Raw genomic sequence first — 24,936 nt, 5'->3', positions numbered from 1 at the left:
ACTATCACTACAAGAAAATCATGAAATAGAAACTAATTTTAGAGAACAAAAATAATTAGTTGCTATAGTGACTAAATTAGACACCCGAAACTAACAAAAAAATTGGTTTCTAAAATAGTTTCTATTATTGTTAAATGGTTTCTAAATTGGTATCTAATTAGCAACCAAAGTTTTTGTTACCAAATTTATAATCTAAATAATTGGTAGTTAAAATCTTGGTAACTAATTATATACCAATTTAGAAACTATTTAACAATAATATAAACTAATTTAGAAACACCAAAAATATAAAATGATTTCTAATTTAGTCACTATAGCAACTAATTATTTTTTTTTCTTCTAAAATTGGTTTATATTTCATGTTTTTCTTGTAATGTAACTTTCATTATTTAAAAGATAAACTGTTTTTATTAAAATATTATATAAGAAAGTTATCAAATGATGTATTTTTTTATAAGAGTACAAATATAAGGAAAAATTAAAATATATACCATGTACAATCATATTTCTTATTTGAGACTATAAATACTTAGAAGGTGTAGTCTGAATTGATAAGAAGCTATTGTTTAAGTTTAGTTTAAACTGAAGAAGCTCACCAAAACAGGGCACATAGATGGCTACAGTGAAGATAGCTTTGGCAGTGCTTCTTCTTGCTCTATTAACCAGCAATGGTATTTTTTCTTCAACGTCTTAATGTTTGGGTATCAGACAAAACATTAGGAATGTAAATTTTACATGAATTTTGCAGGGTTTGGTCTTCCGAGGATGCTGATGACAGCTCCTGAATGCCATAAAGTTGATGACTGCAATAAAATTTTACGTGATTGCAAAGGAGAACGAGTCTGTGATAAAGGTGTCTGCATGTGTTTAAAGAACAAAGAAACAAAGAAAGAATGTCGAGAACACGCTGATTGCGAGGTTATTCTTTGTCCTCCACCTTCTCAAATTCCACACTGTGATACTTCCGATGATGCTCTTTGTTCTCCTCCATCTCTTACTCCATATTGTGATTTTACCAATTCCTTATGCACTTGCTAATGTAGAAACGAATCATCACATGTTTCAGATCTCAATAATGAAAACTTATTGGTATGTACTATACTAATAAGTTAATGGGTTTAATAATTAATAAGTTGTTTCAATTCCCTGAGATACTTTAAATTTATTATATTTTAATTCCCTGAGATACTTTAAATTTATTATATTTTAATTCCCTGAGATACTTTAAATTTATTATATTTTAATTCCCTGAGATACTTTATTTTTCTTTTTAAAAATATAAAAATAATAATAAAGTATATAGACCAACTTTCTTTTATCCAAATTTATTAAATAAAAAATTATTATTATTATTTTATATATTTCTTTGAGTTAAAAAAACTTATATTTATAAAATAAAATAAGAATTACATCAAGAACTTTAAATAATAAGATATTGATAACTATATTATAAGAAAATAAAATAATAAAAATATCAAAAAAATAATTAGGTTCAGCGCACAAGGTAAAAATAAGTAACTAAATAAATAAATAGGACTAGAAAAAAAAATCGAAGTAAAAATAAATAAATGACTAGTGTGTAACTAGAGGTAAAAATAAATAATAAATAAATGAGGATTGATGCATAAATAGAACTACAAATAAATAAATAAATAGGAACTGTTAGAGGCAAAAATAAATAAATAACATCAATGCATAACTAGAAATTAAAAAAAATAATATAAAGATAGATAAATAGGATGTAACTGTAAGAAAAAAAATTAGAACCCGTGTAACTGAAGGTAAAAATAAGCAAAAATAAATAAATTATACAAATATATATATATATATATATATATATAAAGAATAAAGAAAGTACAGTAATATATAATTCAAAATAGATAAAAGGTTAGTAAAATAAGTCACATTAAAGAGAATATTAATCATAACATAATCTCATTGATATATGTCAATAATTTATATTTTTAATAATTGTGAGTAAAGTTGATTGAAGTTTCTGAGAGATGTGATGATTGTGAGAGTATTTTTATTTTATTTTTAAACATGTAAAATGTAATATTAAAAATAAATAATTTAAATATTTATAAATTTAATATTATAATTATAAAATATTTTTATATTAAATATAAATAGTATTAATATATGTATGACAATAGTAATTATTATATTTTTTATTATAAATAATTATATATTTTTGTATTAAAATTTATTTTATTGAGAGAGAGAGTAGATTTAATTTAATTTTACCTTTTTTAAAAATGTCATGTTTCATTTAATGAAAAAATTATTATTATCTTCTATTAATTTCATTATTTATATTTTTATCACAATAAAATATGTATAATTTTATTGCCTTTATAGTTTTATTATTTTTATGACTAATTAACTAAAAAAATTAATTATATATATATATATATATATAATTTTAGAAAAGTAATTTCATCCACCCCCACCCCACATATATATATCTATAGCTTAGATTTAATTTAATTTGACCTTTTTAAAAAAGTCATGTTTCATTTAATGAAATTTTTTTATTATTATCTTCAGTGCTAATTTCATTGTTTTATATTTTTATTACATTAAAATATGTATAATTTTATTGCCTTTATAGTTTTATTATTTTTATGAGTAATTAACTAAATTTTTTAATTATATATAATTTTAGAAAAACAGTATTAAATTTTTTAACCATTATTTAATTATTTCAAAATAAAAAAAATGATTCAATTATTTATTTTATTTAATAAATTGTTTTTCATTATTTAAAAGCTAAATTGTTCAATTAAAATATCATAAGAAGTTGTCAAATGATGTATTTTTTATATAAGAATACAAATATAAGGAAACATTAAAATATATATATATCATGTACAATCATATTTCTTATTTGAGACTATAAATAGTTAGAATGTGTAGTCTGAACTGATAAGAAAAGCTACTGTTTAAGTTTAATTTGAACTGAAGAAGCTCACCAAAACAAGGCAAATAGATGGCTACAGTGAAGATAGCTTTGGCAGTGCTTCTTCTTGCTCTATTAACCAGCAATGGTATTTCTTCTTCAACGTCTTAATGTTTGGGTATCAGACAAAACATTAGGAATGTAATTTTTACATAATTTTTGCAGGGTTTGGTTTTCCGAGGATGCTGATGACAGTTCCTGAATGCCATAAAGTTGATGACTGCAATTTGATTTTACATAATTGCAAAGGAGAAGGAGTGTGTGATAATGGTGTCTGCATGTGTTTCCAGAACAAAGAAGCAAAGAAAGAATGTGGAGGACACGCTGATTGTGAGAATCATTGTCCTCCACCATGTCTTATTCCATACTGTGATCTTACCGATTCTTTATGCAGATGCGAATGTACAAAAGAATGATCACATGTTTCAGATCTCATTACTCAAAACTTATTGCTATGTACTATACTAATAAATTAATGGGTTTAATAATTAATAAGTTGTTTCAATAAACTGAGACACTTTAAATTTATTATATTTTAATTAGCAGTATCTCTTCGTTTACATGAAAATAAAAAAATATTAGTTTGGGTATAAGTTAACGTGAAAAAAGTTTTTTATTTTTTTATTTTTTTTATTTTTTAAGTTTAACTCATAAAAAAGTTTGTAAATAAAAAAAATCATTAAATAACAACTAGTTTTAAAAAATAAAAATATTTAATTATTATATTAATAAATTAGATATTGTTTTATAAATTAAAAAATATTAATATTTAAATAAAATTTTATTATTAATAAAAATTTATAAAGTAATTTATAGATAATATCTAACATTAAAACTAATTTGTAATGTTATGATTTTGCAACAATAAATTCCTCTTAAATCATATAGTTTTTTATATTCAGGATGTGTTTCACCTCCATGTTATTCGTAATAAATAAATTTTTGTTAATAAATATATATATATATATATATATTATTAAATTATAACAATAAATGAAAAAATTATATTATTTAAATAGAAAATATAATTTATCTAATCTTCTCATTTATGTATAGAAAACGTTATCCATAGTTTATTAAGTTTTAAAAAAAAAAACTAGTGTAATTTATTATGTAATGAAGTGTAAAATCTCCTTTATGTAATGAATATACTAGAATAGAATGATAGAAGTTCGGCATGCAGAAGAGAAAAAAAATTAAATAACTTTTTTTAAGATAAATATGTTTTCATTCTTATCTTTCATTCTTTATATATTCTATTAAAAAATTATTAAATAGAATTTAATTTTAAATAAAATAAAATAATTGTTATATTGATTAAATTAAATATTATTTAGAGATTAAAAAAATTATTAATATCTAAATTATTTTTTATTATTGATAAATAATTTATAAATTGATATTAAATTAAAATATAATATATAATTAATTCAATCAATATATTATTTTTTTTAAATTAATTTCGATTTAATGATTTTTTAATATATATATATATATATATATATATATATATATATATATATATAGATAGATAGATAGATTGACTTTATGTAAATTATGTAAATGAAAGTGAATGATTTAATAATTTTAAAGCTCGTTTAATTTTTTTATTATCTTACACATTAAAAGATAATATCTTTAATTTATTTTCCTATTATATACTTAAATTTTACAGAAAAAGTTAATTATTTTACTATTTTTTAATTTTATTTAATTAAAATTAGAAAATATTTTAATTACAAACAATTAATTTTTCATTATATATGATTATATATGAAAGTTACACATAACACAAATTAAAGTTGAGTTATACTCATTAAATAAACTACATTAAATAAAATATTCAAATTTAGAAACATATACAACTTTTTAAAAATAAAAATAGAAATTTTAATTTTTAGCGAAAATTGAATCATTTTAAAGAAAATATAAAATTATAGTTACATATTATTTGAGAAAGTAAAAAGTCTATTTGTGTAATAAAATTTATGTACCTATATTCTTTTACGACAACTTATATTGAATAATTAGTTTATTAATTTCTTTGTCACATTTTTAAATCAATAAGGTAGTAACTTTCGAGTTAGAAGTTTATGAGATAACAATCAAACAGATTTACATACACGTAAAGGTATTTAATATATAGTTTTTTTTTATAATTTTAATATTATTATGTTATAATTTTATTTATTATATATAGTGACTATAAAACACTTTCAACGTACTCAGTAATAATAACCTAATTAATTAAGTAATTAATTAAAAATAATAATAATAATGTTGTCAATAAAAGTAAAAGTTGGTAACACATGAAAAATAACATGTAATAAAAACTAAATAATTAACTACATTAATTCTAACTTATACAATAATACTTATATACTTATAATAGTTAAATTATAAGATATAAATATTCAGGGAGTAATATTTTGTCTTGGACAGATATCTCAGACTATTTTCAAATTTTGTATTTAAAAGCTCTTCCATCAACACACTATTTTGCTTGGTGTGTTCGAACTGGAAAAATTGCAACTTATGATAATTTAATACATAGAGGAATTAAGACTGATGGGGGAATGTGTGTCATGTGTGGGACTGAGCTAGAAAGTGTAAATCATCTTTTCTCTACGTGTAAAGTGGCTTCTAAAGTGTGGTGTATGTCTTATGTGTGGGTTGGTAAAGTCTTTGTACATTGTGATAATGCTACTCAACATTTTGAACAAATGACTTTATGAACATGAATTATGTGGGTAATTATGTGGATTGTCATTATTTGAGAAATTTGGAATCATAGAAATAAGATTATTTTTAACAATAGAGTGGTAGATCCTATTGAAATTTTTATTATGGTTCAAATAAAGGCGTGAGCATGGATAATTTATAAATGATTTTTCTTATTTTTCGTCCTGATTTGGATGAGAGACCATTTTGCTGATGATTATAACCTCAAATGTTGGGTAGGAGCAAAAAATCAATATACCTCTTTGAACTGTCATGCCTTATATCATTGACATGGATTATGTGATTGTTTTATTTTTTATAATCATAGTATGTTGTATATGTGCCAATTTTGTTTGAGAGCTAGGAGTTTAAAGAGACCATTTGTTCTTTTAGCATTCTCATGTTTTGCTGTTAGATTTCGTAGATTGAGTAACGTGTGAATTTGAACCACCAAATCCAAAACAAATGACGATTCTTAAAGATCCAGCTATTGTACATAAATTTAAATGAAAATGACGTTTACAACTTTCAAATAGTAGGTATATAAAAAAGTCAATACATGAAAATTGTCAAATTTTGGTGTGATATTACAATAATTAACAGTTTTTTTTAATCATAAATAAGTTGTGTTACAATTTTGTTTTGAAGGAGTTATTTTAGAGAAAAATGACTTTAAATATAGCGTGGATGCATACTAAAGTTATGTAATGATTGTTCGACTTTGGTTAAAAAAATACCACTTAATCTTTTATGAAAAAAACTTTATAATATCAATTAATTTTAAATAAAGTCGTACGTGTTGTGTTCTAATAATTTTTATAAAAATTTTGTACTGAATTAAAGTTATATTTGAAAATGATTTTTTTTAAGAATGAAGTCGAGCTATTAAGCCGATAATTGGTGCAATTAGTTACATAGCTAATATTTAGGAACAAAATAATTATCGAAGCTCATTATCACACTCATAACTAGGTTTATTTATATTTTTAATCCTTAAAATTTGAAATAATTATGGTTTTAATCTTCTGATTTTTTTTTAATTTATTAAAACAAAAGAAACAATTTTCCTAAATTCTAAATTTGAATGAATAAAAACAATATTAGACCCTAAAATTTGAAACCACAAACTTTAAATCATGAAAAACTCATTTTCGTTTATCAAATTGTGTAAATGATTGATGTTAACTTCAAAGGAGTAAAACAAAAATTTAGGACCAAAACCACGATTATTCTAAATTCTAGAGCAAAATAAACATAACTAAAGTCTATGTTTAAAAACATCATAAACATATATAGTTATATTGATTCCATTCATATTATTGTTAAATAGAATTGTAACAATAAAGACTGAATGAGTGATTAAACAGTTTTCAATATTTTAATGATACAAAATAGGAAGATGAGTTGTGTATGGAGTATTTCTTTGTGAACTTAAAAAACTGGATGTTGTAGTAAAATTTATTAAAAAATATTCTGAATAATCAAGATGCAGACACACATGCGTGCATATGTAGCAAACTTCCTGTTTCATCAGTACATATGTTCTTTACAAGCATCAATGGTGCAAAATAACTGCTAGCATTCTAGGTCACTTCACATCAAGCAACGACTTCCGTGGTAGGAACTTGGTCATTCTCCAGCTGACTGTAGTTACCCTTCTCTTTGAAAAGTTGAATGTGATGGTGTTTGCAGTACAGTTTTCCCTCGTGTGTGATAAAGTTTGATGAGCTTATAGTACAGCCTCCATAGGTACATTTGAAGCAGCTCTTATGGTAGGGTGTTCCATTAATCGTTACCTTCAACATATATAAACAATATTAACAAATCATACATTGTATATTGGTATCAATAAAGCAGAGACTCCACACTAACCAGATGAAATTAATCTAAGTAATGCACCTAATTCTGTTAATTTGGTCTTGATGAATGTCGGTGGTTAGGAAGATTTGGTGAGTTAGGAACAAGGACATATTTAAAGGTGGAGTGATGGACCATTCAGAGACTCTCTCTTTGGCCAAATTGAAGGTTTGGTCTTGGATTTCCTCTAAAATCTCATCTGTTTGTTTTCCTTATTCAAATTGTTGTCTTGAATCTATGGTTTGCCGATACTCGATTTAGGTTGTTGGTTTCCGGCTATGAAATTTCTTGTTTTAGAGATATTGGTTTCTGGTTAAGAAATTTCTTGTTTTAGAGATAGTATTTTGTCAGTTGTTTTTGATAAGTTGTATAAGAATCGAATCACCTCTAAATTTACTTATATTTATTTATTATTGATAAAAAAAATATTGGTACGAATAATTAAATAAAACCAGTGATAGATATAGTAATGGCTACCCGCTCAGTGGGATACACTGTCTTTTTGCAGCAAACACATTTGTCTCTGGTGCCCAAGAACACGTTTGCGAGGCCCTTAGAGTTCTGCTAAATAAAACATTAAATCAGTGAAAATGGCAATTGCAAACTTTGCATGACAAAGGAAGCATACTTGCTCAAACTTTACGCAGGTTCAGATACAGTATATAATGAATAAAAAAAAAACTAGAATTCTGAATCGTGTTTACTTAATGAATGGCAATAAAAGCTACAGAAAGATCACCTCATTTTCAGTGATCGGTTTCTCTGGTTTCTGAACTTTGGGTGTTCCTGTGATACGAGAACAAGAGGCAACAAAAAGGGAAAAAAAATTTAGGCGTTGTTTGTTTATTAAAAACAGTTTTCTGTTTTCTAATTGTTTGTTCCTTGAACAAGTGTTGTCTGCTGCTGAGCACTTAAATTGTACTTGAAAAAAAAAACTGAAGAAGATGGAAAATATAAACTGTTTGTTTTGTGTTTTCAAAACTTAATAGACTTTGGATGAAAATTTGATTCTGAGTAGTGAAGTTGTTTCGAAAAAAGTGAGAAAGGAACAAAAGATGCTGTAGCTCTAAATAATTTCATGTGGGGTATGAGTTTCTAGCATTGAAGTCAGTTTTACCTTCGAAGCTTTTGTCCAAGCTGCCAGTTCGCTTGTAGAGTTGATCATAATGAGGTCTGCAGTATAGCACCCCCTCAAAAGAACAGTAGTTGCTCAGCTGCAAACAAAGTTGCACCACACTTGTAAAAAATGTATGAATTCATCAAATTTCTCAGACTAGATTCATCAATACGTATGATGAATAAAAATTTCTCAGTCATTTGAAAGCTTCATCAAACAAATTCATCAAACAAACTTAGACAAAATCAATACAATAAAATTTAGAAAAAACGTATATATATACATAAATAACTATATGTAATGCTTGCAAAATCAACTATTACTATATGAATTTTAACCCTAACTCAACTCCATAAAACTGGCTATGAGGTAAGGTTTACACCCACATATATATAATAAATTGTTCTCATCTCATAAGCTCTGAGAGCATATTATAAAGTGGACTTTAAGTCTAACTCAATCCTATAAAACCAGTTCATCTGAGAATTGCACCCATTTATATACAATGAATTGTCCTCATCTCTAATCGATCTGAGATCTCCAACATTAACATTAAAACATAATGAAATGGCGAAATGTGTACTGGTTATACATATAAAATATGTATATAGGGATGTAATATGTTTATAAACCTTAAGGGTGTTGCGGCAATGGTGGCATCTGAAGCAGGCCTTGTGATAGACACGGCCATCAGCAGTTAGCTTATCAACAAGATACACCGTTTTGTCACAAGCCATGCACTTTTGCGTGGTTCCCCCAAAACTGGCCATTGCTTATTCTGTTATGAACAAAGTCTGATAAGAAAGGAAAAAGAAAGGGAGGAGATGCTGCACTTTCTGCAAGGATTTCCTCTGCTTCTCTCTCTGTGTTTCCTATGAGAAATGGGGATGAAAGCAAGAGATTAAAAGAGAGAAATTGTGGACGCCAGTGAATTGCGGATCACCTTAAATTATGGATCAAATGAACAAAGATACAATCAAAAGTAGTTGCATTAATTATGCCATACATTAAGAGTTTTTTTTTGGAAAAAAATAACTGTTTTGAAGTGAGTTTATTGTAAAGTAATGGTGTATGAATGAAGCTTTGAATATTAAATTAGCTTGTTCTTGAATAAGTCTGTTACAGTATATGTATAGAAATACTCTAAATTTAGTTGAAGATGAATTGTATGCATAAGTTTATTCTTTTTTAAATGAGAAGCAGAAAATAGGATTAGCAGCAGAGTAATCCAATGGTCAAGAAATATAACATCCCCTGTTTTATTTATATTGATATTTAAAAAATTATTATAGAAACTAGTTTAATGTATAATTTAAAATAAACATTAAAGTATAATGAAACAATTCGAATACGTAACATATATTTTAAAATTATTTAAATAATAATAAATGATGTTACAAACCGTGGGTGCATGCAGAGTGTTTTTTGTAGAAGTGTTTGATTTACTTATAGCATTTTACTCACAACAGAGATCAGCTGTATGATATTGGTAGCGAAGGTTCTGATTTGAATGTTGTTTTTCTTCATCTCCTGGTAAGAAAATCCACCTAATAAGATTTATATTTTCAGATAAAGATTTGATGATGGTTTAATATATAATTAATTCTACTAATAGCAATAAAACCACTTGGATTAACAGAGGGCATTTGGTCTAGTGGTATGATTCTCGCTTTGGGTGCGAGAGGTCCCGAGTTCGATTCTCGGAATGCCCCTTTTTTGTAAATGCTATTTTTTATTTTGATCTTAAAACAGAAATACATGTTTCTGGAGTTTGAAGAAAAATAATTTGAGTTTGGCAGACCTACCAATCTGGGCATTTGGTCTAGTGGTATGATTCTCGCTTCGGGTGCGAGAGGTCCCGAGTTCGATTCTCGGAATGCCCCAAATTTTAGAAATATTAATCTGCATTTCTTGATACCTATTTAAAGTGGTCCTATAAAGAACAATAGGAGAATAGTAATTAAACTTAGGTAAATTCTTTCTGCACCTCCTTTATGTTATTCTTCCTGTGTATCCCTACCATTTGATAATTTGTATTCAATTTTTTTTTCTACAAATTTTATAATGTAAAATTAAGATTATAAAATCTAAAAGTTAAAATTTATAATTTTCAAATTGTTGATTTCTCATAGTTGAGAGTTGAAACATTAAAAGAATGCTCAATCAATAAGATTAAGAAACAAATTTTCATCATCTTAGAGGATAATGATCACATCTCACAAGAGTTGCTTAAATCACAACTTGAAAAGGGGAAATCCATGTTAATTATGTTTTTGAAAGGATGTACTCGTGTAAAAAGATATCTCATTCAAGTGATATTTTTCTATAATCACATTTATATTTAGGTGTCTTTATATAATCTCTTTAATGTACGATTGACATGTAATATATATATTGTAATAAAAAAATATAGAGAATTAATTTTTATAATATATTAAAAATAAATTACATGTAATTAATTATTTACATAAATAATAAATAGATAATTTAAAGACATTATGTATTTTAAAATAATTTATTGATCTTATTTAAAAATATTTTTACTACACTAAATATTTCAATTAATATTGTTCGTGGTAGGCATTAAACATACAAAAAAATTAAAAATAATAAAAAAATAGTAAAAAAATCATAATTATAAAAATAATAAAATTTTACAATGTTTAAAACCAAACAAGACTATATTATAAGACCCTTAAAACAAATTTAAGTATTTTTTATTCACAAATTATATACACAAACTTACTCCTTTGACTTTTTTAAAAGTTTATTTTTCTAATGATTTAGTCTACAAAAAGAAATCAGTTATCTGAAAGGCATCAAGTGTTTGGTCTGGTTTGTTAAGCTTTGGAGAGCTTCCAAGTTCATAATCTCCATTTATTTTATTTTATTTTCATTGTTTTTTTAGGATTTGGAAACTGTCAAGCTTGACTTGGAAAGTTTAACAATAATAGACATCAGAGGCAGCATGTGAAAATGTAATATAATAATGCCTTTTAAGTCATAGTTAATCTTAAAAATGAAACCAGAGATATAACACTTTTAAAATAATTTCAAATACTTAACTATGCTCCAAATTATCAATGTGGGCATTTGGTCTAGTGGTATGATTCTCGCTTAGGGTGCGAGAGGTCCCGAGTTCAATTCTCGGAATGCCCCCAAGATTTTGTGTTTTCAAACCATTTTTTGATTTTATGCAGAACTTCATATAGAAACAAAGTTTTAAAAACAAACACATTATTATTGTGCATGTGTGTCAATCTGCTCTATAAGCATAGCAACAAGAAAGCTTCCCAAGAGGCACTTAGAAGTTACTTTGATTTGCAAGCATCAATGACAACAGAGATTATGGTATATGATCTCGTGTCTCAAGTACACCATCTAAAATTTGTATTATACCATGAAGTAATGCATTACTACAAATCAGCTTGATTCAGTCTATAATGCAAAGTACAAACAGAAACACATAGCAAAACCTACACTTTTTTTTATTTACTTATATGTTATACCGAGTGTGGTTTGATCTCACCTTGAACAAGAATAAGCCTAAAGATGAGTATATAAAAAAAGAGATTCACATATCTATTACTTAAAGGTTTTGGATTGGAAATGGTGACTTAACTTTTCTATATGAAATGTTTGTGTTTGATTAGTTTTGAATCTTTTAGCATTATCCTTTAAAAGAACTCAACATTTTAGAAGCAAAGATTTAACTTCAGAACTCAACATTTTCGTAATAATGCATTTGCTCTAGTCAGAACATGATTCTTGCTTAGGTTGAGAAAGTTTCCGAGTTGATTATAGGAATGCCATATCTTTTGAAAGATTTGAAAGTTGACAAACTTGACTTGACTTGGTAATTGGTGCAGTTAAATACCAACAGGCGTCAGATTTTATTTCTAAATTTTAACCCTTTGAACCTTTGGAGTCTGACAAGCTTGTTCTTTTCATTTTGATTATTTAAACAATAATAAGCAACAGAGGCTTCATGTGAATGCCTTAGGATGCATAAAGTGATAGAAAATCAGTTTTGCTAGTGACAGCTTGCCACTGAACATGTGTAAGAATAGTGTGTCTGAAGTCATTGTTGACCTTAATAATAGAACTGCAGACAGTGTGACATGCATGAACAATTTACTTGGCCCTCACCATTTCCATGAAGGCAATTGGTTTGGTAGCATGATTCTCGCTTTGGATGCAAGCCACTTTCTAAAGTACTAGAAAACTACAAAATTTGCATAAAATTTGGCTTTTGGTCTTGTGGTATGACTCTCAGAATGCCCTACATTTTGATAATTTGGAAATTTACAAGCTTGACTAGATTTTTTAATTACCAATTAACTACCAACAACCACAAGGTATTGTTTCTAAATTAGCCTTTTGGAGCTTTGGAAGCTGACAAGCTTGACTTGTGTGTTTGTTTTGTTAAATGACCATTAGCATCAGAGGCTCCATGTGAATGTTTGTTGGGATGATTGATTGCTACATCAACAGTTTTAGCTGGAAAATTTTCAATTCCACTACCCACTGAAAAAGCAATAAAATATTATGTTGCAAGTCATAGTTGATCTTAAAATTTAAAACCAGAGGGGAAAATTAGTAAATCTCTTTTATACCTCACTGGAAAAGCAAATTATCTGGTAATTTGTACGCAATCCTAATATAGAATTGCAGACAATGCAATATGCACAGATTTTTTTGACTATAATATAGATACAATTCACTTAGCTACCTTACCTTCAGTGTGGGCATTTGGTTTAGTGTTATGATTCTCGCTTTGAGTGCGAGAGGTCCCGCATTCGATTCTCGGAATGCCCCATTTTTTTCATATTAATTTTGTTTTTTTTCTTACGTATGTGAATCTCTTACCAATCTATCTGGCTGCATTAGCCAAATTAAGCACAAAATCTGCTTCTTATGCCATGAGACTCTTAGCAATTGATTAGATTTATGTATCTCTCCACAAGTTTGCATGCATTGGTCACAACTCTAAGTTTGTATGTTATCTCTAAGTGTAGCAGCATTTGAACTCCAAATTTTATGATGAATGAATATTACTAAATGAAAAGGAAATAGAGTCTAGCTCAGTTGATTGAATAGAGTGTGGGTTTTGTTAAACTCTCTGACATGTGTTAAAAAACTGTTTATTCAAATTCATTAGACACTGGAATTAGCAATTGTCTAACCATATGATTTACAGCACCGAGATGTAATTTCTTAATAAGAAAATCTAGTATCATACCAGAAGAAGTCAATAAGAATACAATTCATAGGGCAGAACTTGAGCTTCAGTTATTGAATTTTTACATCGAGCTTTATCAGGGAACGGTGGAGTTAGCTAAAGAGTAGTAAAACCACGGAGAACAAAAAAGGTGTTTATATTACTGAGTTTTTAGCACTTACAGACAACTGTCCAAATCTATTATGCATAGTTGGCACCATGATTGATAACAGAGTTACATTGATTTATTGAAACAGAAGAAGAATGCAATTGTTGAATTAAACATTCACCTTCTGATTATGAATGTCCTGAATCAAGAAGACATTTTATGTGAAAAGAAAGATTATGTATTATGGTTTACAACGATCCAACAGATATATATTAGATGAAATTCTGAAACAAAGTGGACAAATCATTGCTTAAAAATACATTGCCTTGTGGCTTGAACACTGCTCTTGGAACTGTAAGGCAGAAGAACACATCTAGTTGACAAAACAGTGTAAGAATCAAACAAAAGTATGGAATTACAGATAGGAGAAGTAGTCCCTGAATCATTAATCCATGAGGGAAAAAATGAATCTCATGACATGAAAAAATCATACCAATAATGTTATAGGCAAATGCACTTAAATGATCATCCATAGTGAGAGAGGTAAATCTAATGCTTTAATTTTTGGTTGTGTAGTATCAAGCTAACTTGTGTACTTGACTGTAGTTCCATTGGTGAAAATCCAGGTGCCCCCACTGAAAGGTTCAAACGAATATAATGGGATTTTAATAAATAATAAATACACTTTACTTTGACTCAAAACATTCAATGTGGGCATTTGGTCTAGTGGTATGATTCTCGCTTTGGGTGCGAGAGGTCCCGAGTTCGATTCTCGGAATGCCCCCTTTTTTTTTCATTTTTATATCTGTCTGTAGTTTTTTGTAATTCACAAAATGCTTTAATCCGTTTATAAGTTATACAAATTTATTTATTAATAAGTATACACATTTTTTTTTGTCTCATTCATTTTTGCTGATATTTATAAATAAAGAACTATTGAAAAAGCGATTAGGTTAGGTCAGTTTCTCCCTGTTGAGGAGAAGAAAAGTGAAGAATAGAAAGGAGTGTAGACTAAGAAGTTTCGCGCTGCGAGAGGTCCAAGTTCGTTCTCCGAATGCCCTTTTTCGTTTTTTTCTGACGATTTGGAAGCTGACAAACTTGACTTAGCTTGGTAATCGCTGTAGTCAAATACCAACCAATAAACACCAGGTTTGATTTCTAATTTTAGTCTTTTCAACTTCCGGAAGTTGACGAACTTTACTTGTTAATTCGTTTAGTTAAATAATAATAAGCATCAGAGGTTGCATGTGATTGTGTTGGGTTCTTTAACTGCTTGCCACAGAAAATATAATACAATAATTTGTTGTAAGTCGTAGTTGATAGTTAAAATATAAAACCAGAGACAGTGGTACAGGTCCGGTTGTAAAGAAAAGCAGGTAAAGAATCTAAATTAGGAGAGGTGCTCACCCAGTTAATGCTCCATGAATTAGTAAACTCACTTTGATTAGAAAAACAGGTTGCCTTGACTTACAATTGCATATCCAGGTAAGCAAATCTGGTATGCAATCTTACCATAGAACTGAAGAGAATGGGGCATGCATATACAATTCTAAATTAAACGGACATAGATGTAACTTTGCTCCAACTCTCCCAATATGGGCATTTGGTCTAGTGGTATGATTCTCGCTTAGGGTGCGAGAGGTCCCGAGTTCAATTCTCGGAATGCCCCCTTTTTTTTTTTTATCTTTGCCTAAATGTCTTCATGTGTTTTTGTCATTTTGGCACAAGAAAAACACTGCATTCTCAGATAGGATAGAATACTAGAAGTTGCATTTTTTTCTAAAGAACAGGAGAAAATGCAAATCACCATCTAAACAATCAGTTTCTTTTTGTATTGTGCTTGGTTGATCTGTCTTTGTAAAGTTAAGCTCTAAGGCACTTAGCATTGTTGTGATTTACCTATATCTCCACATGTTAGCAAGCATCAGTTTTAATGCTTGATTGTGGTATCTGATCTTAACTAAGTATGCGCCATTTGATCTCTATATTCTACAATGAGTTAAAATATTGCTTAATCAACTATGTTATTTCAAATTGAATAACTGAATAACGAAGGAGGTTGTGAGTTGTTGTTGATGATGCATGACCCCCAACAATATCAAATTTTTGTGAACAAATGTATCAAACCCAATTATAGCTTTATATCCTTTGCACATGTAATGTAATTAGCAAGTATCTTATTTTATACTTTACAAACACTCGGTGGAATATGTGGTTAACCTACATATCAAAACATGCGGTGTTGAGTTTCAGACCACTGCACTTAGAAGCAATATTAGAATTGTGAAGTAAAAATAATGTTTCAACTTGTGTAAGAAAGATAATACTCTGAACTTACTGATTTCATGTGTTAAAAGTCAAATATACAAGTTAGAGGCAAAGGATTTAACTTCATAAACCCTAAAATAATTTTAGCAAATCAATTAATTACTTTTCGATATGATTAGCAAATAAAAAATATTGCATGGTAAGGCTTTTGATCTTGTCATCTGATTCTCACTCAGGGTGAGTTCCCAAATAACCCCAGTTAATTAATCCTCATACTTAAATACCAACTACCAATTATTCCTTAAATTTAAGCTTTTGAAGTGTGGAAGCTGACTAGCTTGACTTGTTATTTTGTATACTTATAAAACAATAAGCTTCAGGGGCCGAATGTGAATGTGTTGGAAGAATCATTAATAGTTTTAGCTGGAAGTTTTTCAGCAAAGAGTGACAACTTGCCACTGTAAGTGTAATTAAATCATATGACAATTGATGGGAAGTCTTTAAATATATAAAACCAACTCTCTTTCATATCTTGACTTGGAAAACAGTTATCTGGATTGATAATTACCCATCCAGGTAACCAAATCTTATAATTTGTATGCCGTCTTACTGTAGAACTGAAGACAATCAATGCATAAATAATGATATAGCCCCTTATATTTCAATATGGGCATTTGGTCTAGTGGTATGATTCTCGCTTTGGGTGCGAGAGGTCCCGAGTTCGATTCTCGGAATGCCCCTATTTTTTTGTTCATATTTATTTGTGCCTGTATTATTCTCATGTGTGTGTTTGTGCATGCATTTGTTATTGACTAGGCATAAAGCATGCACTGCAATCTCAGCCTATCAGTGAGAGAAGAATACTTGCAGTTGTGTTTCTTACACAAAAATACCAGGAGAAGATGTGAATCAATCTTAACAATCTGGCTGCATCATAGCATCCACAGTTAAGCACAAAGACTGCTTGCCATCCACATTCTCCAATTCAACATACAAACAGGTACATGTGGCAAAACTTCAGTTTTTTACTTCAAATGTTGTATAAGTGAATCAACAACCGTACCGATGTTTGAGGAGTTCTTTTATTATATTAAGAAGCAAAAAACTTCTCCACACCAATGGATTTCAGCCCCCTTAATGAAATGAAAACAACATTAAAAGTACAAGTAATGTTTCAACCCCTGAAAATGAGAAATGCTATAACTTTAGTGATGTCATGCAGTAAAAGTCAGATGTAGAAGTTAGAAACAAATTTTTAACTTTAGAATCTACCTACCTTAAATTAATTTCTTCAAATTGATTGATTAGTTTTTTATAATTAGCGAACAATAGGCATTAGGGTTTATTTCTAAATTTTATCCTTTTGAAGCTTTGGATGTTGACAAGTTTTTCTTGATAGTGTGTTTGTTTAAATAATAACAAACACGATTGCCTTGGGATAAAGTGATACTCAAACAGTTTCAGCTGGGATTTTCCTGTACCTAGTAACAGCTTGTCACTGAAGAATGGGATAGAATATTGTGTCTGAAGTCATTGTTGACGTTTATATATTAAACTAGAGGGGTAAATTTGTAATCTCTCTTTGATTTCTTAGTTTGAAAAATGAGTGACCCTTACTGTTAATTCTCTATCCAGGTAATCGTATCTGCTCATTTATTAGCAATTTTACAACTTTAATAGCAAACTAGACATAGCTTTGACCTAGGCATCATTATTTCAATATGGGCATTTGGTCTAGTGGTATGATTCTCGCTTTGGGTGCGAGAGGTCCCGAGTTCGATTCTCGGAATGCCCCTCATTTTTTTGAATTTGTTTGTCCTGTATTATATTTTTGTGTTTGTCCTGGACCTGGAATGGCGTTTACTTCACTCTAAGTCCCCCTTCTTTTCAGATTTAATGTGCTGTATTATTCGAATTTGTGTTTGCCATTCTTTTTCGGAGTGTGTTCTTTACACTGACTAGGCACAATGACATGCATTCTGCCCTGTTTGCCAGAAGCAGTACTCTCAGTTCTGTTTCTTGGAGAAGATGTGAACTAATCTTATAAATCTGGCAGAATTAGCCTTTACAGTTGAGGACCTAGACAGATTCCTGAGAGGCACGCAAAAGTTACTTTGATTTTTGTATCCCATGGTTTGCAAGCATCAGTTACAACACTGATATAGCAGTATGTTATCTTATATTTGTTTCAGTGTTGTACAATGAAATGATTGCTAAATCAACTATATTATTTCAAAATCTATAAGGAAAGATATTGTGAATTGTTGTTGTCTTGTCCATGAAGCCTAATTCAACTCTATAAACCGACTTATAAGGTAAGGTTTGCACCCACTTATATACTATAAAATGTTCTTATTTCTAGTCGATGTGAAATCTCTAACAATACCAACAAACTAATCTAGATATTATTTTTAAGTTTTAATATTTTAATGTCTGGAAGCTAGCAAGCTAGACCTGTTAGTTTGTGAACTTATAAAACAATATGCATAAGAGGCTGAATCTGAATGAGATGATGATATACATTAGAAGTTTTTCTCTGATAAGTGACAACTTGCCACTGAAAGTTTAATAAAATTAGATGGCAAGTCTTAGGATGTCCTTAAATATAAAACCAGAGGGGTAGGCAACTCTCTTTGATACCTTGACTTGGAAAAGAAGTTATCTTAACTGAGAATTCCCCAGCCAGGTAAGCAGTTCTTACCATTTGTATGGAATGTTACTAAAGAACTGCAGACAATGTGGAATTAGAAAACAATATTAAGGGAATATCAGAGAAAGATTGGACTTAGTCCTATGTTTATGAATGTGAGCATTTGTTATCCTGTATTTATGAACTTGGGCATTTGGTCTAGTGGTATGATTCTCGCTTTGGGTGCGAGAGGTCCCGAGTTTGATTCTCGGAATGCCCCAATTTTTTCAGATTTTTATGTGCTTTTATTGTCCTCATTTGTGTTTTTTTCATGGACTTGGCACAAAGAAAATCACTGGATTATCACTCAGATTATAATACTTGGTGTCCCTTCTTCCACCAAAAGTACAGGAGATGCTAATCTCAGTTTTGACAATCTGGTTGTATTGGTGTTTGCGGTTGAGAACCAAGACAGGTTGGCATGAAGCACCAAGCAGCTGCTTTGGTTTCTGCATCTCTCCCACAAGTTTTCAAGCAACAGTCCCAACACCTAGAATGTGGTTTGTGATCTTGTGTCTATATATGTCATTTGAACCTACATTCAACAATGAAGTAATATTGCTAAATCAACTACGCTAGTCAGAAAAGGAAAATGAAAACCAGTATGATACCAACAATAGTTGTTATGGTTCAGTCTGTAATGCAACATACAAATTGAAGCATATTGCAAAAACTTCAGTTCTTTTTATATAAGCCAATCAACAACTGTAACAAAGTTGTGGAAATTTTACGACAGATCAAGAAGCAACAAATTCTCTATTGCTGATGGATTTCAGCTTCCTGTCCTTGTGAAACCACATTATAAATGCAAGTAATGTTTCAACTACTGGTAAAAAAAGAGTGCTACTAATTTTTAATGATGTCACCTGGTAAAAGTCAGATGTAGAAGTTAGAATCGAAGTTTTAACTTCTGAATCCACCCTAAACAATTTTGCCAAGTCGGTTTGTTCGTTTATATTATTACTTGCAAACTACAAAATTTGTATGATAAGGTTTTGGTCTAATGGCATGATTCTCAGAATGCCTTACATTTTGATAATTTGGAAGCTAACAAGCTTGACTTGCTAATTGGTGTTTATAAATAACAACAAGCATACGGTTTACTTAAAAATAATTGCATTTTGGAGCTTTGAAGCTGATAGATTAGAGGTGTCCTGAGTTTGGATTTTGGAAGACCATTGGATTTTAAAAGCTTATGAAGATATACAATGATATCCTTCCCTAAAAAAGGACAATTAAGATTTTTTAGTTAAGTTTTTAATGGATTTATTATATAGTAAATTTTGAAAGATTTGAATTAACGTGACAGATTTAAAGGATTTGAAAAGATCTCCCAAGAAATTTTTAAAACCATCTACAAGTACAAAAGTTAATGAAAAATAATTAAAAAAAAGGACAAAGTTTGGATAAAGAAAAGATATACAATACAATATTTAAAATCCTTAAATAGGTAATTTATTTTAATTGCGTCTATTATAGCTATTCATGTATAACATTTTTTTTTTCTATAAAAACTTTCATATTAAACATGTATTAACATCCAACAATATGTTTACAATTATAGTATTTTGTTACAAAATTAAAACTAATGGTAAAGATATTGTTTATTGGTTTAATTAGAAATGCATGATAATTACATCTTTCATTTAGAAAGTTTTGAAGTATTATTGTACATGATTTTACATTACCTTTAGTAAAGAGAGAAAATCATACATGGTGAAAGTAAAGTTAAGCAACCAACAAAAAAAAAGTGTTTTCTAAGGGTTGGGAAGGAATTGCTGAAAGAGTGTGTATTTATACATTCTACTAAAAGGTGACGTCAAGTTCTTTTTTTTTAAATAACTTATTAAAATTTGTATATATTTTAGTAATCTTTATAGAGTTAATGGATTGCACAAGGCTTGTTTATATAAATTTAAAGTTTTATTAAATATTAAATTTTTTCATAAGAAAGTATCTTAAAATTATCTGAAACCCAATTTAATACTTCGCCTTATACTTGTGTAATAAATCTTTTAAGGAAATAAAAGAATAAAAATTTCATTAGAATAAAATGTTAAGTAAAATAACAAAAATTAGTATGGAGACTATGTTAAAAAAAATTATATTCTATAAACACTTAAAAAGAAAACATAAAAAAAAATGAGTATGCTACAGTCTGATAAATTAAAGTAAAACAAATATAGATGTACAATATTTAAGTGAAATCTTAACATACGAAACTTTTACACAAACTTCTCAAAAATCCCTTTCATTAACTGTTCTAGGTCAGTTTCTCTCTTTCAGGAGAAGAAAAGTGAAAAGTGGGGCGCGATAGGTTCCAACTTCATTCTCTGGATGCCCTTTTGTTATTTGACGATTTGGAACTGACAAGATTGATCTGGTAATCGCTATAGCCAACAAGCATCAGGTTTGATTTCTCAATTTTTGTTTTTTCGCGTTCCGGAAGTTGACAAATTTGACATGTTAGTTCCTTTAGTTAAATAATAATAAACATCAGAGGTTGCATGTGATTCCTTGGGATGAATGAAATTGTAGATCGACAGTTTTATCTGAAATTTTTATGTGCAAGTAACAGCTTGCCTCTGAAAATTTAATACAGTAATGTGTTGTAAGTCAAAGTTGATGATTAAAATATATCCGGAGATAATGGTACTTAAACCTTCAATGCTCCACAGTGCATTGAACACCATATCTGTAGCGAGAAAGTATATACATGAAACCAGTGTGATAAATTGTAAATTCACTTTGATAACTTGACTAGAAAATAGGTAACCATGACTTACAATTGCCTATCCAGGTAAGAAAATCTGGTAATTTGTATGGAATCTTACCATAGAACTGTAGAGACTTGCATATACAATTTAAATATAAAACTGACATGGATTGTGTTGGGATGAATGAGTCTTTAACTGCTTGCCACCGAAAATGTAATACAATAATTTGTTTTAAGTCGTAGTTGATACTTAAAAATATAAAACCAGAGATAATGGTACAGATCCTTTATAAAGAAAAGCAGGTAAATAATCTAAATTAGGAGAGGTGCTGAGAGTTACTGCTCCATAAATAGTGCCTTGAATTGAACACCATTGTCTCCAAAACAGGATATCTGTACGGAGAAAGTTTATACATAAAACTTGAGTGGTAAATTAGTAAACTCACTTTGATGCCTTGATTGGCAAAACAGGTTGCCTTGAGTTACAATTGCATATCCAGGTAAGCAAATCTGGTATGCAATCTTACCGTTGAACTGAAGAGAATGTGGCATTCATATACAATTCTAAATTAGACTGACATAGATTTGACTTTGCCCTTATTCTCCAAATATGGGCATTTGGTCTAGTGGTATGATTCTCGCTTAGGGTGCGAGAGGTCCCGAGTTCAATTCTCGGAATGCCCCCTCTTTTTGTCTGTCTGTGCATGAATTGTCTTCATGTGTTTTTGTCATTGAGTTGGCACAAGAAAACCCTGCATTCTCAGACATGATAGAATACTTGCAGTTGCATTTTTTCTAAAGAATAGGAGAAAATTCAAATCACAATCTTAACAATCAGTTTTGTTTGTATTGTGCTTGACTGTTGATCTGTCTTTTTACATTTAAGCTCCAAGACACTTAGCATTGTTATGATTTACCTATATTTCCACGTGTTAGCAAGCATCAATTTTAACGCTAGATTGTGGTATATGATCTTAACTCATATGTGCCTCTTGAACTCTATATTCTACAATGAATTAAAATATTGCTGAATCAACTATGTTATTTCAAATTGATTAACATAATAACGAATGAGGTTGTTACGTTAAAGGTTAAGAAGAGGAAACGTAAAGGGGAATAAAACTATGAGAAAACTAGGCAAGATAAGAAAATTTCTACAATATTATTCTATGCCCTCTTTACTACACAGAAAGCCTTATATTGTTCTTGCTAGCTAGTCTCTAAGAGACAGTTGTATCCTTGTAACAAAAAACAAACAAAAATATGTTTTTCCTATTCAAAAGTGACAACTCATATGCTCCTAGATATAATCTCTAAAACTTATGGGTTTTTCTTTGTTCCTTATGGGCCTTGCTATCTTGAGCCTGCTTGCAGAGGTTGTGAGTTGTTGTTGATGATGCATGCCCCCCCCCCCCCAACAATATCAAGTTCTTATGAACAAATGTATCAACACTATTAAGAAGTGGACTTAAACCTAACTAAACCTTATGAAACCGACTTATAAGATGAGATTTGTACCTACTTATAAACTATGAATTGTCCTTATCTCTAGTTGATGTGAGATTTCCAACACACCCCTTACGCCGATGCTACTAACTTGTACGTGAGACTATACATTTATGGGTGATCCAATAACACCTGATAGCGAGTGACCTGATAAGTCTAACAAACTCTCGGTGGTCGGATAGACTCTAAATAAGTCTGATACCATATTAAGAAATGAACTTAAGCCTAACTCAACCTTATAAAATCGGCTTGTAAGATGAGGTTTGCACCCACATATATATTATGAAATGTCTTTATCTCTAATCGATGTGGATCTCCAACAAACACAATTATATCTTGATATCCTTTGCAGATGTAATTAGCAAGTATCTTACAAAAACTAGGTGGAATATGTGATTAAACCAACATATCAAAACATGCGATATTGAATTTCTGATCACTGCACTTAGAAGCGATATTAGAATTGTGAAGTACAAATAATGTTTCAACTTGTGTAAGAAACCAACTTACTGATTTCATGTTTTAAAAATCAAATTTACAAGCTAGAAGCAAAGGTTTTAACTTCATAATACACCCTAAAATATTTTTAGCAAATCAATTAATTACTTTTCGATATGATTAGCAAATAACAAATACTGCATGGTAAGGCTTTTGGTCCTGTCATCTGATTCTTACTTAGGGTGTGACTTCCCAAGTAACCCTGGTTTATTAATCCTCATACTTAAATGCCAACTAGCAATTATTTCTAATTTTAAGCTTTTGAAGTATGAAAGCTGACAATCTTGACTTGTTATTTTGTATACTTATAAGCATCAGGGGCTGAATGTGAATGTGTTGGAAGGTAATTAACAGTTTTAGCTGGAAGTTTTTCAGTAAAGAGGGACACCTTGCCACTGTAAATGTAATTAAATTATATGGCAATTCACGGGAAGTCTTTAAATATATAAAACCAGAGGGGTAAGCAAACTCTCTTTCATATGTTAACTTGGAAAACAGTTATCTTGATTGATAATTACCCATCCAGGTAACCAAATCTTACAATCTATATGCAGTCTTACTGTAGAACTGAAGACAATGCATGAATAAATAATGATATAGCCCCATATATTTCAATATGGGCATTTGGTCTAGTGGTATGATTCTCGCTTTGGGTGCGAGAGGTCCCGAGTTCGATTCTCGGAATGCCCCTATGGTTTTTTCATATTTATCTGTGTCTGTATTATTCTCATGTGTGTGTATGTTATTTTTTTTATAAGCGCATGCATTTGTTATTGACTAGGCATAAAGCATGCACTGCATTCTCAGCCTGTCAGTCAGAGAAGAATACTTGCAGTTGTGTTTCTTTTACAAAAAGACCAGAAGAAGATGTGAATCAATCTTAACTATCTGGCTGCATTATAGCATCCACAGTTAAGCACAAAGACTGCTTGCCATGCCATGAGACACTTAGTATTTGATTGACATCTGTATCTCTCTGTTAGTTTGCAAGTATCAGTCAAAACTCTGAGATTAGTATGTGATCTTGTGTTTCAATTTGAACTTTGCATTCTACAATGAAGTAATATTGTTAAATCAACTATATTATTTCAAATGGAATTAGGAAGGAGATCGTGAATTGTTGTCTTGTCCATGAGGCCTAGCATAGCAGTAAAACATATCAATTTTTAAAAAACTGTATTAGCACTACTTGCACAATTATTTATTATTGTCAGTTACACATGTAGCATTACCAAATATCTTATTTTATAATATTTAACACAGATGCGATGT

The 24,936-nt window shown here is 29.4% G+C and overlaps 1 protein-coding gene, 1 long non-coding RNA gene and 10 other non-coding genes across 12 annotated transcripts; 11 read left to right on the top strand and 1 right to left on the bottom strand.

Moving 5' to 3' along the window:
• The first annotated feature begins 553 nt into the window (after positions 1–553).
• On the top strand, positions 554–1,176 carry LOC137828587 (uncharacterized). Its single transcript, XR_011083914.2, has 2 exons — positions 554–671; positions 749–1,176. It is a non-coding gene; the product is annotated as an uncharacterized LOC137828587 (long non-coding RNA).
• Positions 1,177–7,129: 5,953 nt separating this feature from the next.
• Positions 7,130–9,635, bottom strand: LOC137828143 (LIM domain-containing protein WLIM1). The gene is made up of 5 exons (XM_068634594.2): positions 9,290–9,635; positions 8,658–8,754; positions 8,280–8,326; positions 8,018–8,101; positions 7,130–7,479 (listed from the first exon to the last, which is right to left on the bottom strand). The coding sequence occupies exons 1-5, from the start codon at positions 9,425–9,427 to the stop codon at positions 7,282–7,284; spliced, it is 564 nt and encodes a 187-aa protein (XP_068490695.1). The 5' UTR covers positions 9,428–9,635; the 3' UTR covers positions 7,130–7,281.
• A 662-nt stretch (positions 9,636–10,297) lies between these two features.
• On the top strand, positions 10,298–10,369 carry TRNAP-UGG (transfer RNA proline (anticodon UGG)). Its single transcript has one exon. It is a non-coding gene; the product is annotated as a tRNA-Pro (tRNA).
• Positions 10,370–10,468: 99 nt separating this feature from the next.
• On the top strand, positions 10,469–10,540 carry TRNAP-CGG (transfer RNA proline (anticodon CGG)). Its single transcript has one exon. It is a non-coding gene; the product is annotated as a tRNA-Pro (tRNA).
• A 1,204-nt stretch (positions 10,541–11,744) lies between these two features.
• On the top strand, positions 11,745–11,816 carry TRNAP-AGG (transfer RNA proline (anticodon AGG)). The gene has a single exon. It is a non-coding gene; the product is annotated as a tRNA-Pro (tRNA).
• A 2,883-nt stretch (positions 11,817–14,699) lies between these two features.
• TRNAP-UGG (transfer RNA proline (anticodon UGG)) lies at positions 14,700–14,771 on the top strand. Its single transcript has one exon. It is a non-coding gene; the product is annotated as a tRNA-Pro (tRNA).
• Positions 14,772–15,584: 813 nt separating this feature from the next.
• Positions 15,585–15,656, top strand: TRNAP-AGG (transfer RNA proline (anticodon AGG)). The gene has a single exon. It is a non-coding gene; the product is annotated as a tRNA-Pro (tRNA).
• A 1,267-nt stretch (positions 15,657–16,923) lies between these two features.
• TRNAP-UGG (transfer RNA proline (anticodon UGG)) lies at positions 16,924–16,995 on the top strand. Its single transcript has one exon. It is a non-coding gene; the product is annotated as a tRNA-Pro (tRNA).
• A 983-nt stretch (positions 16,996–17,978) lies between these two features.
• Positions 17,979–18,050, top strand: TRNAP-UGG (transfer RNA proline (anticodon UGG)). The gene has a single exon. It is a non-coding gene; the product is annotated as a tRNA-Pro (tRNA).
• Positions 18,051–19,092: 1,042 nt separating this feature from the next.
• TRNAP-UGG (transfer RNA proline (anticodon UGG)) lies at positions 19,093–19,164 on the top strand. The gene has a single exon. It is a non-coding gene; the product is annotated as a tRNA-Pro (tRNA).
• A 3,108-nt stretch (positions 19,165–22,272) lies between these two features.
• On the top strand, positions 22,273–22,344 carry TRNAP-AGG (transfer RNA proline (anticodon AGG)). Its single transcript has one exon. It is a non-coding gene; the product is annotated as a tRNA-Pro (tRNA).
• Positions 22,345–24,282: 1,938 nt separating this feature from the next.
• TRNAP-UGG (transfer RNA proline (anticodon UGG)) lies at positions 24,283–24,354 on the top strand. The gene has a single exon. It is a non-coding gene; the product is annotated as a tRNA-Pro (tRNA).
• Positions 24,355–24,936: the final 582 nt, after the last annotated feature.

This window comes from Phaseolus vulgaris, chromosome 7 (assembly GCF_051622355.1).
Source record: "Phaseolus vulgaris cultivar YP4 chromosome 7, ASM5162235v1, whole genome shotgun sequence".
Classification (NCBI taxonomy): domain Eukaryota; kingdom Viridiplantae; phylum Streptophyta; class Magnoliopsida; order Fabales; family Fabaceae; genus Phaseolus; species Phaseolus vulgaris.
This window is presented reverse-complemented; position numbering and strand designations above follow the sequence as displayed.

What these genes read in the sequence shown, in the direction of transcription:
- LOC137828143 (XM_068634594.2), bottom strand. Translation starts at nt 9,427, where the DNA reads ATGGCCAGTTTTGGGGGAACCACGCAAAAGTGCATGGCTTGTGACAAA. An exon ending in ATTGCCGCAACACCCTTAAG is followed by an intron (nt 8,755 to 9,289) that starts GTTTATAAACAT and finishes CTTTGTTTGCAG; the next exon opens with CTGAGCAACTACTGTTCTTT. An exon ending in CTTGGACAAAAGCTTCGAAG is followed by an intron (nt 8,327 to 8,657) that starts GTAAAACTGACT and finishes CTCGTATCACAG; the next exon opens with GAACACCCAAAGTTCAGAAA.